Genomic DNA, 13,050 nt, shown 5'->3' on the forward strand with positions numbered 1-13,050 from the left:
ATAATCTAAACAAGGCTGATCCAAGATAAAAATGACAGCAACAGAAAAAAAATCTGACTTTGCAAATCTGCCACAAGAAAGGAGGAACTACAAAAATAGCTTGATGTGAGCTGAAAAGGCTGCAGAGGTAATCCTGTATAAATAGCAACCCAGTATCAGCTAAAGAAAACAGGGGGGAGGCAAGATACAGTCTTCCTGCAGAGAGTTTAGAGAATCCTGGAGAGATCATGTAGAGCAGGGGTCTGCAACCTGGGCTCTCCAGATGTTCCTGAACTACAAATCCCATCAGCCCCTGCCAGCATGGCCAATTGTAGTCCATGAACATCTGGAGAGCCGCAGATTGCAGACCCCTGAAAATGGTCATCACACTTCATACAATTCCTTACACCTGTTTCAAAAAGGCAACTAGTCACCATTACTGCGACATACTCTAGCATTGTTTTCATTACTAATATGTGAATTTTCACACTCAAAGAATTTAGTTTCAGAGAAGGTTGGAATTATTTGTAAACCTAAAATAGTTTTCTGTGTGAAAACTGCCAATCACTATCACACAGGGCCCAGAGTTCACAAGCACATTATAATTTAGATAATTAAACACAAGCAACGGTGTCATTGTTTAATCACAAAACCACTAATATTTCCAAATGCAATGGAGAAATCTATGCCAAGCAGACAAATTTTTACTATACAGTCTTCAAACAACATGAAAATGTTTCTGGGAAGAAACTACAAATGCAAGAGAAATCCTTGTTCCCACTGCTGCAAATCCAGATGGATCCAGCCTGATCATTGTTTCAAAGGAGTAATATTAATCCTAAAACACTCACTATATTGCTTGATTTGCAGGGTTTTAATAACACTCATTAGAATGACACAATAAAACTCTACATACAAAAAGAAATGCATATGAGTTTAACTTCCAAGAACAATCTGGATTTTTTAATCCCATTACAATCCAGTACTTCTGATTCCTAAAAATAAGGAATGTCACTGCTGATTGCTACCACTTCATCAGGCACCTACACCAGAATCAAGACTACTTTAGTATTGTTTAAGTATTACTTTTCCAGGAAACAGCCACTTAAGGTCCAGGGCAATAAATCAGAATGCATTGCTTCCCTCCCAGCTGGCAAGCTCAGGCCCAGAACCCAACCCCTACCCTTAAACTAATTTCTAGCATGCTCTGGGAATCAAGTGGAATGTGACAGAACTAGAGACTGGCAGGGCAGTTTAATTAACTATATTTGGCATCAAATGAAAACAGACTGGATTGGATCCAGAAGCGCACAGGTGGAATGAAAATAATTCCTTCTCTTTTTCTTCTCTCTGACTTTAGTGAGATAAGCAAGAAGGATAACCACTGAGAAGATGACACTAGAGAATGTTGTATGAAGGGCTTTAGGATTTGATAGCTCTTTAGTCTTTATTTGAACTTGAATAGACAGTTTCTCTGAGATCAAGATAAATCTAAATCAGCTATTCAAACTCAGCCAAATTAGATGATCAATTCCATTCATTCACCATTCATTCATAGATTCAAAGATGCAAGGTGATCTGAAGTGAATCAGGACTTCCTGGGATCTTAACACGCATTTATTTGTCCAGGGAAGAGAATCATATAATGCACAAAGCTATCAAAGAGGAAAGAAGATGGATTTCCATGGAGACGTAACCATTTGTTTACCTGCCAGGGAAGGCCAGATGGACAGATGTTGTAAAACATGCTCTACGTAAGCGAGTCATGGGGACCATGTGCTCTTGATTGTCTGGGGTGCAGGTCCCACATAGGGCAAGTTGCCAAAATCTGGATTGGGAGAATGTCCCCACCAACAAAAGGCAGGAAGAATTTAAATGACTGGTATGGGCCAAATAATTTCTTTAAATGTTGGGAGTCAGCTTCCCCTGCGGGGAGCAGAAAGGGGTCTGGATATGCATTTGTTTTACAGACATCAAGGTAGAGATGTCAGAGGTAAGTTTAGCTTTGTGTTATGTTTCTGTTCCTTTCCTCAGATCCATAACCTGAAAGCTATTTTCCCTGTCTGTGTTCCTGCTTAATCTGTAGTTATAAAGATGTTTCCTATTTAAGAGAGTAGATTGTGATTCAGCTCCTCCCCACATGCACCTAGGTCACGTGCTCACACTCATATGCTTGCACACTGGACAGGATGAAGTAATTGAAAACTCTGCCCTTTGTACTTGCTCAGAGGCAGCCTTCAGCAGGTTCTCCAAGTCACTGGTAACATGGGAGGCTAGACTTTAATATGGGGTGGAGGAACAATGGAAGAACATGCTTTACACAAGCATGCAACATGCATTCAAGAATACATGGGTCCAGGCCAGGTTTATTACAGTCAAGAGCTAAAATCCAAATAGGACCTTTGACTATTCTTCAATGCTCATAGCTCCAGAAGGCAAGAAATATTCTTTGGCAAAGAAATAAACAGGTTTTTAGCCCCTACCTGAATTCTTGATGAAAGAGTATCATATCCATAGCAGTGAAAATAGAACATAATTGCCCTATTTCTTAAAAATCTGTCAAGTTTAGCTTTCAGCTTCCATCAGCTTGGAGCTTGTAAACAGGAAAATACTATGATAGCCATCCTTCATTTCCCCCCAGGAACTGGTACTTAGAGACAGCATATGAAGGTTCCATTGATCTTTCAAGGTTAATACAGACCTAGCCTCCATTACTTTTTTAACGCTTTCTAAAAGCTATCTAAACCAGTAGCTGCCATTCATGTTAGAATTCCATGGATCAATTATGCATGACAAAGTATGTATTTTGTCAGTTCTCAGCCTACTGCAAAGCAAGTTTAATGGGTGGAAAGGGGTGGCAACTTCTTATTCATGCATCATCTTACTGATGAACTGCTCCGCCATGTTAATGCAACCTTGTTAAATGAGAAGCCAAAAGTACCTAAAAGCTTGAATCCCATGGAAGTTCTCCATTAAGAGAAGGTTTTCTGACCACAAATCAGATTTCCTCCTCCTCTGCTCCAACTGTAGCCCCAGATGCTGCTCCTGGAGTATGAGGGACTTCCAATAGCATGAAAGAAGGATCCAGAAAAACTCACCCACCAAAATCCTTTTTTGTGTATGTGCATGTGCCATCTAGTCACAACTGACATACAGATACCCCATAGGATTTTAAACGCAAGAGACATTTTAAGATGGTTTGCCATTGCCTGCCTCTGGATCACAACCTTAGAATTCCTTAGCGGTCACCCATCGAAATACTAACCAGGGCTGATCCTGCTTAGTTTCTGAGATTGAACAAGCTATCCAGGTCAGGGCAATCCTACCCCTTATATCAGCAGGAAAACCCTAACTTCATTCTTCCGGACAACCATTTTGTTGAATATTGACATTATTCTGTGGCAGTCCTATTGAGAAGGGCAGAATTGAAAAAAACTGCACAGATAAGACTGTTGTCGCTGTTCCAGAGAACATTTGTCGGTCAACAGCTTTGACTGTCTCTTAATATTGAGACAGAATTTCTGCCCGGAGATAGGCCTTTTCAAAATGGATTTTATACTGAGACACCTCCCAAAAGAGCCCCAGAGAATTTCTCCTCACAAGATAATGTAATGAAGAGACATTCCATTATTCAATTCTAAGACACTTTTGTAAGTCTTTCTGAAAAGCAGAAGCTATGAGTGCAGCAGAGGAAGTTCAGAGGCCGACTGAAAAGAAGAGTCATGGTAATGAGATGAGGGGAGTTAGGTGAGCCAACTGTCAAACACATGACTAAGCTAATGAGTCCACCGAGGGGTCTGCAGCAGGGTTGTAAAATGTTCAACAATTAAAAGACAGAGGCTCCTTCCAAACACGCAAAATAATGCGTTTTCAAACCACTTTCGCAACTGTTTGCAAGTGGATTTTGCTGTTCCGCACAGCTTCAAAGAGCACTGAAAGCAGTTTGAAAGTGTATTATTCTGCATGTGCGGAATGAGCCAAAGATTTGTTTACTATTTGTATATTACAGTAAATATTTAAATGGTTTCCAAGGCTTGGAAACCTGCCATAGGGTGACTTGGGAATTGCAAAATCATCTGTGCCTGAAGAACATGTGTTTTCAAATGCTGGTTTTGCTTTAATCATCTGCACACCAGACTGGCACCACAGCCCATTAACGCGTTAACTTTTCTTAACAAAAATCAGTTACATGTCTGTAGGATAAACAGACTGAGCGTGTTAATGTTTAAATAATACAATGATAGATTAAATGGCTGTTTTATTAAACAAAATATACATCCCTGTACAATTCTGATGTCTCAGAAACCTAAGCTAACCAGGACAAAGTTTCATACCTACAGTTTCAGAGAGTAATTGTGTCAGTCTACACTAGATTAGAGTCTACCGTGTTTCTCCGAAAATAAGTCAGTGTATTATATTAATTTTTGCTCCCAAATATGTGCTATGTCTTATTTTCAGGGGATGTCTTTTTCCGCTCCACAGCTGCATGCTCTGGTGTTCTGTTTGACGGGCATGCTTCCAAACAACAACTTTGCTACGTCTTACTTTCGGGGGATGCTTTATATTTAGCACTTCAGCAAAACCTCTTCTATGTCTTATTCTCAGGGGGTGTCTTATTTTAGGAGAAACAGGGTAGTAGCACCAGAGACCAACGATTTTCAAGGTATGAGCTTTTGATAAACTCAGCTCCCTTTGTCAGAGGGGGAGGGGAAGCTCATAATCCAAAATTTTGTTGGTATCTATGGTGCTGCTGGTCTTAAATCTAGCTGTTCACACAGCGGCACCCCAGAACTGAACATGCATAACTAGGGTGCAGAGCTCCTAGATAGGAGCATGCACCTCAAAGTCCAAGAATCCACCAGTGTATACTAAGTATGACAAAATTTTAAAAGTGGGAAGCGCAGGCAGCAGACCGACAAACTATCCTGACAAACAAAGTATAGTAATAGATCAGGCTAGGATTGGGGGCTGGAGGAATAAGTGATCGGAATTTCTTTTATTTATGTAAGAGTAGACAGTTTTTTAGATCCTTTGAGACGTAATTATGAAAGCCGCTTCACATTTAGAATGTGAGAACTATTCTGTTGAGAAAATAGAAAGGGATTATTATAAGAACTGAAGGCTAAAACATTATACGCTTAATGGCATATTACAATGTAACCATCTGCTGCAGTTACTGGAGTTAATTTAAAAATATTTCAATTACTATGTTTACCAGTTCATTTTGCCACCATATATTAAGTACTTCCTGTTCTGATGCAAGTCTTGAAAGTTTCTTTTTGTTTATTCTTATTCTGTTTTCCTTTAATTCTAAAAAACGGTGACATTTGTTTCAGCTAAGCTGCTGAGTTTGTGCGTTCCTTAGTCGTTCAGCACTGCATCTGTGACAACTCAGAGCTTGACCAGCAGACCCTTAATATGAACTGGTTACCAAAACTACTTTTTATTGTTTATTTTTTCAATCAGAACCAAAGAAGATAATTAAAATACAGTCCAAACAAGACTGAATCAAAATGTTAACAAGTCAAAACTGTGGCTGAAGTGTTCTCCCAGGAATACCAGTTTTCTACATATATAAACATGAGGAAACAATTAAGCAATTGCTCCACCTCTAATAGCACCAGTGGATTGATTTTTCAGAACATATACATTAGCCCTCAACAGTAAAAATACAGTTCAGGACTTTTTCTCTCCCATTTGAACGGGGTCACCTGGCACACTACCTGTATTGCTTAATAAACCCCGTTCAAAGCAGAACCATAATGCTTGCCAGGTTTAATGTTATGCCTTCTGCCTTGTTACATGGCAGATTTAATAAGCAAGAAAAGGCTAAAAGATTGTGCCCATATAACGATGGCTCAGTTGAATCTCTGGCCCACCAATTACTACACTGTCTCAGATTCAAGGAAATCAGATCCAAGTATGTGAATCTTACACCTTTACATTTACCCCATCTCCCCGATTTAATTAGATTACACTACTTGTTGGACAACCCTGATCCTTCTCTCTGTATGATAGTAGCAGACTTTCTCCTGGAAATTACTAAATGCCAGTAGATTTCCTTCGACCTAACATTTATTTCCTGTATTGCATATGCTTTTTAATCCGTCTTTTATTATTGTTGTACTGCTGTCTATGGACTAAATTATCCAATGGTTATTATTGTTGTACTGTTGTTCAGGACTAAATAATCCAATGGTTAATTCACATAAATATCTATCTGAAGGCATGGATTAAGTTTCTACTACTGAAGGGGCCTTGCAGTTACTTTACTACGGACCATCATAGTTCAACCCACAGTTATCCCATTAGCAGCCTGCTTCTGGAGGCCATGAGGAGGGCAGGTTTTATTTTTTAACATTTATTAACATATTCATAACCCACTTTTCTTCATGGCTGCTTAGAAATCATCAACACAAAAGCTGAGGGGAAAGGATTATATATAGTTGCATAGATCAATAAACTTCTGGATGGTACAAGGCAAGAAAGTCTGAAAAATTGTTGAAGATATTGGATTATCTAGCTTTCCTAACAAGCTAAGTAGGTTCCTCACATTCACTGAATGTTTTAGATCTCAAGCTGCTGTGGGCAATATTTTCTGTTTTTATTTGAATACTTCATTTGCAACTGAAATATTTTAAAGAATATGCTCAAGAATAAAATCAGAGTGAAATGGCAATCATGAAGGAAAAAACGAGGGACCACAAAAGGGCATAAAAATGTAGCTATTTTCCCTCCATGCAGATTGGAAGTCTATTTTTCTCATTCTAAAGCAAAAGCAAAACTTTACTTTCAGCAACAAAAGAATTAAATCATGCCTGCAATCATTTTTGATCAGAGAAGGGGAAGAAACTTCTGGTGACTGGCCATTTTAAGCCCTTGTAATGACACAACCGAGCAGACGTCTGTATTTTAAATCGCCATCTCTAATTATACCATCTAGAAGCAACAATTTTCCTTAATTTGAAATTCAGTTGACAGATAATGCTACAGGATTTTTGCATGAACAAAAACAAATGATTGGAGGTTGCCTTTCACAAGAAAAGGGCTGCTGATCAGAATCACAGAGCCTGAATTTTTGAGAGTTTTGAAAACCCTGTGCATAACTTGAGCCTCAAAGCTATACAAAGAATGTCGTAATTTTTGAAGAAGGGGAAGACTCCCTGGACTACCTTTGACAATGTAGGACAGTGGTATATAAAAGGTTTATCTGTATTTTTTCCCATTCAAGAAACAGAACATTCAACGAACTGTCGGATTCAACTGGTTCTGATGGGTTTTCCGGGCTGTGTGGCCGTGGTCTGGTGGATCTTGTTTCTAACGTTTTGCCTGCATCTGTGGCTGGCATCTGTGTAACAGACTTCCCTCTGTGATACACCTCTGAAGATGCCAGCCACAGATGCAGGCGAAATGTTAGGAACAAGATCCACCAGACCACAGCCACACAGCCCGGAAAACCCACCAGAACCAGAGAACATTTAAATGCCTCACAAATTAATAACTATTTTTCTAAAAATTACAGAGCAGCAATTAGCAGATGATTATTCAGATGATCTTTCACACAGTGCATTTTCTAAACTGAGTGCAACAATGTGCCAAGATAGCTATTAGCAGGCTGGAGGTATGGAAAAACTGAGCTTGGATGTTTTAGAAGGGAGCTTCCATTTCTGGGACTTAGCTGTTACAACACACAGGCTGTAATTAAAGAGGTCAATGTACCAGTTACCTACTCAACACATACTTATGACTCAAAATAGCCACTTCATTGACGAGGTGGAAACACAATGTTCGAGTGAAGCAGAAATGCTTTTAAACACTTAGATAAGGAAGTTGTTTTTTAAAAGGACCTCTCTACTTTTACTTTTCACTGTTACCATGCGAAACTCAGTGTAGGTAAGGTTCTCATTTTGCCCAGTGATTCCTGTGAACTTGTGCAATTTTTTTGTGTAGAGGAGCAATAGCCCAGACCTACCTAGCCCATATCCATCGTACAGCTGTCTTTCACGTTCCATGGTCTGGTTGATGACAGTTTCTCGGGCACTGTGCTGCCTTGCCTGTCTGCCCTTAATACTGTTGTGCAGTTCGATCTGTTCCAACTCATCGCTGAATCGATGCAAATAGCTAAAGGCACAACAACATGTCATTGTCAACATTTACAGCTTTGCATTTGCTTTACATTCCCATCACAACTTCAGAGAAGTGTCAATGACAACTTGGGAGGGAAAAAAGCCCTCTGAAGTTGAAATTGTATTTAGGTAGCTTGGACCAGCACTGCAGCTGTGTTAAAAATGGCTGTCTGTACACCATGTTCAGTAACAAACTCATAAATCAATTCCTCCGGAAAGAATGTGAGAAAGGTGTGAAGGAAATAAAAGGAAGCCAAGAACAACATATTTTCACCTTCCAGACTAATTAAAAGAGTCATGCACTTTAAACAATTAAATTGTTTATGTTGTTTCTGATTATCCCTTGCACTATGTTAAATAGAATTCAAAGAAAATAAAGTTACATATAAGTGCAAAAATCAATAGGGAACATTCAGAGGTATTCTGGGAAAAATTTTGCATAGCTCTTTGTAACCAGAACTAAGGTATTCTGCACAATGGGAATAAACTTCCTCTAGTTCAGTAATACTGGTCATTATCACATAAAATTTAATTATTTCAAATATCAGGACTATGATTTACCATATATACTCGTGTATAAGTCGACCCGCTTATAAGTCGAGGCATTTAATTTTACCACAAAAAACTGGGAATTTTTATTGACTCGCGAATAAGTCGAGGGTGGGAAATGCAACACCTACTGGCAAATTTCAAAAATAAAAATAGATACCAATAAAATTACATTAATTGAGCCTTCAGTAGGTTAAATGTTTTTGAATATTTCAAAGAAAAACAGTAACTAGCTCTGTAAGCCCTGATTCTCCCTTTAAATCCACTCGGGGGGATTTTGCACCCCCCCCCCCACGTGACCAGAAGAGTGGCACCTGGGGATAAGGGGTACCTCTTGTCCCTAGGTAGATACGCCACTGCATGGCAGACTTGAACCTTGCATCCCAGATTCCAGTCCAACACTCTAATCATACAGCTGACTCGCTAAATCCAATCCAGCAACATTAAAAATGAAATCTATACACTCTGCCCTCATGCACATAACACTGTGCATTACATAATAATCAAGGGCATTGGGAATATTTAACTCACCACTCTTCCAGCATGCTAAGATTTTCATCTGCCACAGACTTACTTTTCTACTAGATCACAGGCTTCTGTTTTTGTGTATTCCAACTTGCTAGCATCCAGGTGACTCTGAAACCAAAGGAGTTTTTCACCTACAAAAGGATTAAAACAAATGCAGGGATTTATTTTTTATTTTTTTGCTACAATTGCTGAATGCATGAAGCTGCTTTGCATTGAATCAGATCATTGGTCCATCAAAATCAACACTGTCTACTTGACTGGCAGTTGTTCTCCAGCTTCACAAATGGAGAGGGAGGGAGGGGGCACTCAGGTCACTTGCATCACCTGCTACTCAACCCTTTAAACTGGAGATTCAATGTGGGGCACGAGACATGCAAAGCAGATTCTCTACCAATGGGCTGTAACTGTTCCCCAAGGACACAGGGAGTTAACAGTCAGCCAGTTGTCCCTACAACAAATCAAATAAGAAACACTGCACAAACTACTAAACCACAAAAACATCACTGCACCACTGCATGAGATTCAAAACAGCAGGTCTGATCCAGAAAACTGTGAATATAGTTCTCTTCCAGGAATGGTTCCCATTTTCCCCTTCCTGCTGATGTAGGATCCTAAGGGTAAGGAACACTCAAAGATGTCAAATGGAGAGGGGGGGGGGGCTGCAGTTGAAGTGGGAATCCACAGACCTTCCGCCACCTTGAACAAGTGGTGCTTCTGCTCATGAAAGAGGGGAGCTCTTGATTCCAACTAAAAGTCTAGGGTCCTGGTCCCCAATCCTATTGTTGTTCCTCAAAGTAAGTTGCTGGCTTCAGCTATGACTCCCCTGAATAATCTTCCTGATTGACATCACCGAGATAAGTGATAACTCCCCAGAAAGTCAGATTCAGTTCATGGTATTAAACTCACATTTGTCTTTTTCAGTAATACATGAGGTGCATTCATCTGTGACGTTCTACACAGGATACCTTCTACGAGATACATTTCAAGAACAGTTAAAGGCTGTCCTTGGCAGATGAAGAAATAGTTTAGAAAAAGGCGGTCATTCCACTCTGCCTTTTCTGTATGAAAACCCTCTTAGTTGTTGAGAAACGTTTTATTCTTGATTGTCTAAGGTAGTTCGGTAATTTACTGTTATCTTTGTCTAACAGCAGCCTAGATCTCAACAGTCATACTCCATCTTAAATGAAATTTTGACAAAAGGAAAGCTACTTTTCAGTAGTTTAAAGAAATCATGTAAGAAGAAAAACGGCAAGCATTTGCTCTGTTGCCTCTCCCCATTTCTTCTCTTTGATTTCTTTTTCAGTTTTGTTCCATTACCATCCCTTTTCTCTCCCATCATCATTTGTCTCCTTTCTTCCAGCCCTGTACTGAAGAACAGCTACAAGGTATCCCATTGATTTCACAAGGCATCTTCCAGGTAGTCCTTGTTTTGCTGCAGGGATAAGTCAGGAAGGAGGGACAAAATTTCACCCAAAGTCTTGCTGCAAAATGACAGTTCTGATTAGTGGTAACAGCTTTGATTCGCTAGACAGCTGGCATCTCCAAATTACGGCACAGTCAAAGAAATAAGTCTCCTTCCTTGTCTTCCCACTGTTTTGCTTTTCTGCTCACGGTTTTTTTACTTGCCTTTGTAAATTAGAGGTGTCTGATCTAAATCAGACCAAATTCAGAAATGCAGCCAGTACACTGAAGCCACGCAGTTTCAGCTCTGTGTGACAGCCTCTTCACACACTAGGGTGATTTTGACTGTCTGCACACCTTTTCCTTTTCCAAGCGGAGGCTATAGAAATAAGTGTAATTCAGTACCACGACTGTCATGATCAGGTGCTGTATTATAGAAATCTGAATTTACTTGCATCTTTCAAAATAATCTGGCCATAAGTAATGATGTTTAGTTGTCAGCGGATATTTAGCTATATTTTTTAACCAAGAAGATTGTTGTTTAGCTGGTAACTCCAGATGGGTATCCCATTTGGTCTGTTGTAGTGAAAAATGAACAGGGGTCTAGTGGTAGCTTACAGGCTGACATCTTTTATACCAGCAGGAACTTTCTTGAGTCAGAACTCATTTCACCAGTTGCTTTGGAGTCACTTAAAAATGTATGCTGAAGTAAATGTTGACTAAGGGGTCACTAGATTCATGGACACAGATGTGAAGAGGGCATGGGCAGTGCAGTAGTGGTCAACTAAAGAATTCTGGTGCTTGCTATCTTGCTCTCGGGCCATTAGATTTCTCTACATGGCCCTCTCAGGAGGTCTTCTGCATTTCTGGATCTGCTTTGCAGTGTGTGCCTCAGACTCTTTCTCCTTCATCATCCAGTTTAGCATTTGTTTTCTTCCAGCTTGCCCTTGAGAATTTTATTGCTTTTGCTTGTAGCTTTTTCTACTAAAGGTAGACTTTTGCTAGGCCTGGCAAATACGCAGAGGTACACTTTTCAAAGATCACTAGTCATTCAGGAGGATGCTTTAATAAAGGGACAGGGAATATGGTTTATGGCACTGTTAAGTTGCATTTCTTGTTTTTATTACTTTTTTCCTAATTTCTGTAATTCAATTTTTCCGAATTGTGTCATATTTTAAACTGTTCCCATTGCACTGTTTTTAATTTGTAATCCAATTTTTACCATGGTTAGTCTATGTCTTGTGCAGTTCCTATTGCATTGCTAAATTTTGTAATCCTCCTTGAGTCTTGGTGAGAAAATCAGACTATAAAGCAAATAAATCATTTTATATTTCTATTGAAGACACAGCTAAACCTTATTCCATAGCATAAGTTTATGTAGATGAAGGGCTTGTGGATGAGCAATGTCATCTTTGAATACTGCAGTGGTGCTGGGAGCACCAACTGTTTCTTGAATTACAGCCAACATGAAAAAATGTCCCAAGCTGCTCCTCCCCGACTCATGCTGCCAAATATTGTTTCATCCTAGAAACAGAACACAGACTAGAAAGACCAATAGAAATGAATCAGATTAAACAGCACAAAGAAAAATCTCATGGAATATTTTTTCAAAAAACCTAGAGCAGACCTTTTGCAGACTCTTCCCAGGACTTGAAGGATAAAATGCTGAATTATGTTCTGATGTCAAGATTGAGTACTTAGCTAAAATATTTTTCAATCTTGTCTCGTACAGTCTATACTTAGTCCTTGTTAAGTATACCGCAGATACTGTATGGGCTTCAAAATCTTACTCTTAGCCTTAGGTGTATATTTAAAATTCTTGAAAAACCCATTTTGATATTAGTTGTCTAGTAAAGAAAGAAGAAAATCGATTGTTTTCAGCAAAACATCTAGAACATGAACACTTTTGCTCGAGGTTCAAATGCCAGTTGAAGTTGGATGGGGCTCTTGATCTCCAATGCCAATAAATGTGCTTGCATTCAGACAATGAGAAATCCCACAATACAATTATGTGCTTAAGAATAGACAGCAAAACAAACCAGGGCTGCAAACCAGAAAAACAAATGTGACTTGCAAACCTGACTAGCAAGGAAAGCACAAGCCACAGCTTGACAGTTCAGATGTAACAGAAAACAATGTCTTGTTAAAAATCAACAAGTAATAATTGTCTGTGGTACATGAGGAGGGAAAAGAAGACTGCACAAGAGAACCTAAAGCTTTTGTCTACATAATTCCAAGATTCACTTTCTCTCCTGCACACATCCGCAAATTCCTTCCAATGCAGTGCTTTAAAAGCTTAAAAGATAATACTTTTAGTTACCTGTCTGCAACCAAATTTCCTCTGCAAGGGCAGCTTTAAAAAGATGCTAAAATGTATTTTCCCTAAAGAAAGCACTAATCCCAAAATCTGTAAGCAGTTCAAAAGAGAGAGACATCAAAGTAACACCACTGGCACTGGTTGAGAATG

General features: G+C 39.3%; 1 protein-coding gene across 1 annotated transcript in view; it reads right to left on the bottom strand.

The window, feature by feature from the left end:
• The window catches only part of TMA16 (translation machinery associated 16 homolog), a 38,339-nt gene that overhangs the window by 7,138 nt on the left and 18,151 nt on the right, over positions 1-13,050 (bottom strand). Inside the window, exons 4-5 of the mRNA XM_048509818.1 lie at positions 9,229-9,313; positions 7,952-8,100 (exon numbers count right to left, since the gene is read on the bottom strand). Coding sequence (XP_048365775.1) covers positions 7,952-8,100; positions 9,229-9,313 — 234 coding nt within the window. The remainder of the gene's footprint in view (positions 1-7,951; positions 8,101-9,228; positions 9,314-13,050) is intronic.

This window comes from Sphaerodactylus townsendi, linkage group LG10 (assembly GCF_021028975.2).
Source record: "Sphaerodactylus townsendi isolate TG3544 linkage group LG10, MPM_Stown_v2.3, whole genome shotgun sequence".
Classification (NCBI taxonomy): domain Eukaryota; kingdom Metazoa; phylum Chordata; class Lepidosauria; order Squamata; family Sphaerodactylidae; genus Sphaerodactylus; species Sphaerodactylus townsendi.